Source organism: Apaloderma vittatum, unplaced genomic scaffold (genome assembly GCF_000703405.1).
Source record: "Apaloderma vittatum isolate BGI_N311 unplaced genomic scaffold, ASM70340v1 scaffold42637, whole genome shotgun sequence".
In the NCBI taxonomy this organism is placed as follows: domain Eukaryota; kingdom Metazoa; phylum Chordata; class Aves; order Trogoniformes; family Trogonidae; genus Apaloderma; species Apaloderma vittatum.
This window is the reverse complement of record NW_009727477.1, coordinates 650-5,739: the sequence shown is the minus strand read 5'-3', so window position 1 is coordinate 5,739 and position 5,090 is coordinate 650. Positions and strand designations below refer to the sequence as shown.

The window sequence follows — 5,090 nt, the reverse complement described above, 5'->3', positions numbered from 1 at the left end:
ACCAGCTGTAAGGGAAAGAAAAAAATTTCTGCACCGTTTTACCACTGTACAATCCTCACATATCAGTGAAGCATTCTATGTACACAATGAGAACTCTGAAAGTTAGAACAATACTTATTTCCAATTGTTTGTTCCCAATTTTCATTATCCAACTACTAATAATTTTTCAAGCAAATGTGACTCCTGCACAGCTGATTAACATATTTTGTTAGCGGAAACCTTATTAACCTACTAAATATATTAATACCCAGGACAAGTCTGCAATGTGTCCCCTACATTAGTCCATTAAAAAAACTCAAACAAACACATAAACAGAGACAGAGTTATATTATCTATACTACACATCTGACTCTAGCACCTAGTTACCTTTCAGCTTTTATCTATTTATCTTGACTTACTTATTCCTCTATCATATGTATGTGCATAATTCTGAAAATTTCTAGGAACTCCTACACAAGAATTAAAATTCTAGAAGTATTGCTAGCTTCACCTAAATAACACTTGCTAATTACCTACAGTAAAACAGACAGTGGAAGAATTACAAAGTTGATTTTTAAAGAAAATACACACCAGAGACATGTAGCCACAACATAGATGATTAGAGTCTAAGGTGTCTAACTCTGACAAGTTTTATCAGCTGAAAGAATAGTGTTTCATTTTACTGACATCACCTGGGATATTTGCGTAGCATCAGCAAACGAAGACGATCTTTAGCCTCCTCAATGTTAAGTGGTGGCCTTTGTGAAAGAGTAGTGTCATGTTCTAATCTGCTACAGAGATTCTGAAGTTTTATTAGGAGCCCTGCTTTGTCCTGTTTTCCAACAGAGATCCAGTGAACTCCTCCTGGAAAGTAAACTAACAGGGAAAACCATATTAAAATCAGAAATATTTAACAGCAGCTTACAACAGCAATCAATAACTCAATTTCAATTAAAACATAAAGCCTATTGCAAGCTAACCTTGCAACTCTACCATTAACGCAGAATAGTTCTGCAAGACCACTAATTTTTATTTTTAAAGAACTAGCACTGTAGGGCAAGTTCGCAAAGGGCACTGATGCTGTCATCTCTCCTCGCTGCATGCTTTCCCTTCTGTCCCTCAACAATCCCTTCTGCATCCATCTTCCTGCTGGTTTGACTTAGCATTTCTTTTTTTAACCCTGTACCATTGCAGGAGTTCAGAGATTGGGATGTCAAAATTATCGCAAAGCAGTGAACAAGAAGGCATCTAGAATAGTCAGCAGAGGATCCTGTAGTCTCTATCCCTACATCATATCTTCTAGTGCCTGAATCCCGTTTTCTCCTACAAGTGTCCTATGCAGAGAAAAAAACAACAATAGTTATTAAGTGATTTATTATTACTCATTTAACCTAACGTGATACTAGTGCAAACACTCCAAAAATGCCTGCCATTATTAAAATATATGCAAAAGTGAGAGCTAGATTTTTTAAACTCACATAGCAAAAAGAGTTTGAGAACTTAACAAGCAATGCCCAAAAGAAATATAAACTACATATGATTATTTGCACTAACAGAAATAAGAATTTCAAGTCAAACAGGGATGCATCCACTCTCATAAACCAAAACAGATGCCAAGATGAGAAGCTATTTAGAATCTTTTCCCATGAATTAATAAAATACCTAGTGATTGTAGAGCACTGAGTGGTTGCAAAAGTTGTAAGTTGCAAACAAATATTTCAGAAGTGCCTAAAGAATTTAGAAACCTAAATCCTAAATTACTTTCAAGATTATATAAGACATTTCACAATATATGTCCAATAAACATATACTTGTAGTAATTACAATAAAAATATCTATGTTTTTCTAAAAGTACCTTCCAAGAGCTTATGATCCCTTAAAGCTTCTGCTGTTAGAACAGTCTTCCCACAGCCTGCCATTCCATACACTGTGACCCAGCCCGGATCACTTCCCAAGCAGTACAGTTTCTGCTTAATAGCATCTACCAGTTTTGGCCGAGTGACAAACACAACTGGTCTCTGTGGTACGCCTCCTTCACAAAGGATTGTCTTAACTGATGATAGAAACATGAAAATAAAATGTTATTTCTAAATGCAATGCTTCTTCAAACCAGACCATAAACTCCCCACCCCAAATAATGAGCATCCGCCCACCCCCAGTCTCTCATGTCCCATACAAATCACAGAATGTCAGGGGCTGGAAGGGATCTCTAGAGATCATCTAGTCCAACCCCCCTGCCAGAGCAGGATCCCCTAGGGCAGCCACACAGGAACACATCCTGGTGGGTTCTGAATGTCTCCAGAGGAGACTCCACAACCTCTCTGGGCAGCCTGTTCCACTGCTCCATCACCCTCACAGTAATGCTCTAAAAACTACTGGACTCACAACACAAAATACTGAAAAAATATTACGATCTAGAAATAAATTATCTAACGAGTAACTAGCCTCCCTCCCACAACAGTGGAAATTCCAATTAAAACAACTCCAATTAATACCTACATATCAGGCAAGCTAAATACATCAATACCTAGAAGTGAAAACACAATTAACAGCTCCAGTAAAAACTGCCACACAGGAGCTCAACATTGCTATATCCAACCACCACGTCGCTTTCTCAGCCAGAAGAATCCGCCTCACGGATGCAGCAGAAGAGAAAGTACGCTCTGCAGAGCTCTTGCTGCATAGTTAACAGTACAGCACTGCAGTGCAAGCAAGACTTTCATTCATTTAAGCTAAGACAGCACAACTTGCAACAAAGCAGGTAAAACACAGCAGGGAAGGAAAAGTGCACTTTATCCGTCTGCTGCCACAAGGTGGCCACACGCAGGGCCATACTATACAGATAAGCTTTGGGAGATCTTACTTGGGTAATCAAAATTCCACATGCCTGCGACAACTCTTAAAACGCAGAGTGCCAGTAAATACAGCAGTTTGCCATATACAGTTAGAGTATCTATACTGTCTTTCCATTAGAAGCGACCAATTTATTTCATCTCAATCAAAGATGATACTTAACGACAATGTAGGTAAAAGTTACAAACTTATGCAGAGTAATTAAAAGATCTGGTGGAGAGAACTAAACTACCTAATAACCAGATCAGCTACTGGAATGTAGGCTGAAGAATTACAAATTACTTGTCAGAGCTTTAACTTTTTATGTTAGATTCAACTTCTTTAATATATACAAATAATGGTCTGTCTTTCACGTACAACAAAAATGTTGCAATTTAGAAAAAAAACTGCGAGAGCTTCAGCTTTCCCATCTTTTCAAATAAACATCACTTACTATGAACATTTTCAAGATGGTCTAGAAAAATTGTAACTGTTGTAACTCCCCTGCTCCATTAAATATATGAAATACAGAAATTCTGATGGCTACACTATCAAAACAAGTGAATGCACCAACTACTTTTTCATCAGAATAGGCACTACAGTTCGTAAGGAATAAAAAAACACAGTCCGTTCGTAAGGAATAAAAAAAGGAACTTGTCTTTCCTTTAAAGCATAGAGATAGCTGTAGTTACACTGACCGTGTGAAGTCATTCCATCCATTGAACTCTTCCTGTTACCAGAGGAGACGGCAGGGATACCATCCTGAAGAAGCGCAGCAAGATCTCTGTACCCCTCATGAAGCAGAGCATTATAAAAGGATCTATATGAATTATTATCTTTTGTGAGAATAATGTTTATTAGCATAGCTGCTCGCTCCTTCTGTGTATTCTAGAAAAAAAATTAAAAGAGATGTTATACAAAACTAAGAAACATTAGAAATCATTTAATCTATCACTCTGGCAATTATAGACTGTTTACAGTTACAGAAATAGCCTTCAGCTTGACCAAGCCCTTAAGTCAACCTTATCAAGTGCAATAAAAACTGCATGCCAGGCGTACGCTTAAGAATTTGCTGAATCCAGGAATGAGATAGACAGAAACAACTGTTTCTAAAAAGGAGGATAAAACATGTGAGTAGACTAGGAAGATAAATAACGGTGAGGGACGATTTCTACCTGCTGTTTCACTCTCTCCTCCTCCTGTAACGTCAGTACTTCGTCAGAAATCATACGATCCATAATATAAGAGGTCTTGATGTCTCTTTCCAATGCTTGGCGATTCATAAGCAAATAATTTCTACTCTTGACATCCATATTTCTTCAGTGTGAAAAATAGAGAGAGGAAAAAAAAGTCAAGCTGGATCCAGAACAGAACTTACAAGTACAAGGAAAAAAATTTTTAAAATAGCTCATGAATTTTAGTTTTAAAGTCAGAATAAGCGTCAGAGCAGCTGCATTGGTGAAAAACACAGTGAATCTTCAGGCAAGCTCATATTACAAACTGCAGAAAGCTAAAAAATTCAGCTGGATTTTTTACTTTATGTCTTGATAGAGACTTTCATACTACTGTTATAGGAATTTAATGATACCGTTTATGACTCACTAGTCTAGTTTGGCTCGACAGTACAGCAGCATCAAGAAAACAGTGGGAAAATGTAGTATTCCTCCTCAACAGAGTTGAAAAAAAAAAGCATATTAATAGTTAAGTTGTAATAGTTCACATGCTATTGTGACCATTAATAGTATTCTTGAAATATTGTTAACGTGCCACATGCCATTATTATGTTTAATAAAATCATTCAGCTGAGCATTATTGTAATTAATGTGACTACAGTACTTCTCCGACTGCTTCACCTGGAGGCATATAAAGCAGGTATAAAAAGAATTTAAGTCTTTAACTGTTAATTAGACTCAGAAAAATCTATGTACTCACTACATGAATGGAAGTTTTCATTAAAAAAGCAGATACATACTGCTAATTCTGAAAAAAAAAAATTGGAAACCTTTTCCATATAAATCCTATGATTTAAGAACACTTACAGAACTAAAGAATTACAGTCTGTGCAAACTTCTCATATACTAAGAAATCACTAAATGTCCCCATGATAAGTGTCTTCTTCCTACCCACTACATTCCTTGAAGTTTTTAAGTCTTTGGACTATGTGACTGGGACAACAGGATAAGAAGGAGGACTGGTCTCACAGCTGATGCACTGGGCAGAACTACAATAGAAAATAAAATCCCCATGTACCAGGGGAAAACATGATCAAGTTCAGAACT

The 5,090-nt window shown here is 36.9% G+C and overlaps 1 protein-coding gene across 1 annotated transcript in view; it reads right to left on the bottom strand.

Annotated features, from left to right (window-relative positions):
• The window catches only part of LOC104277130 (apoptotic protease-activating factor 1-like), a gene marked incomplete at its 3' end in the record, with an annotated part of 14,982 nt that extends 10,858 nt beyond the window's left edge, over positions 1-4,124 (bottom strand). Inside the window, exons 1-4 of the mRNA XM_009873679.1 lie at positions 3,987-4,124; positions 3,510-3,699; positions 1,835-2,032; positions 672-855 (exon numbers count right to left, since the gene is read on the bottom strand). Of these exons, the coding sequence (XP_009871981.1) occupies positions 672-855; positions 1,835-2,032; positions 3,510-3,699; positions 3,987-4,124 (710 nt within the window). The remainder of the gene's footprint in view (positions 1-671; positions 856-1,834; positions 2,033-3,509; positions 3,700-3,986) is intronic.
• Between the last annotated feature and the right edge of the window lie 966 nt (positions 4,125-5,090).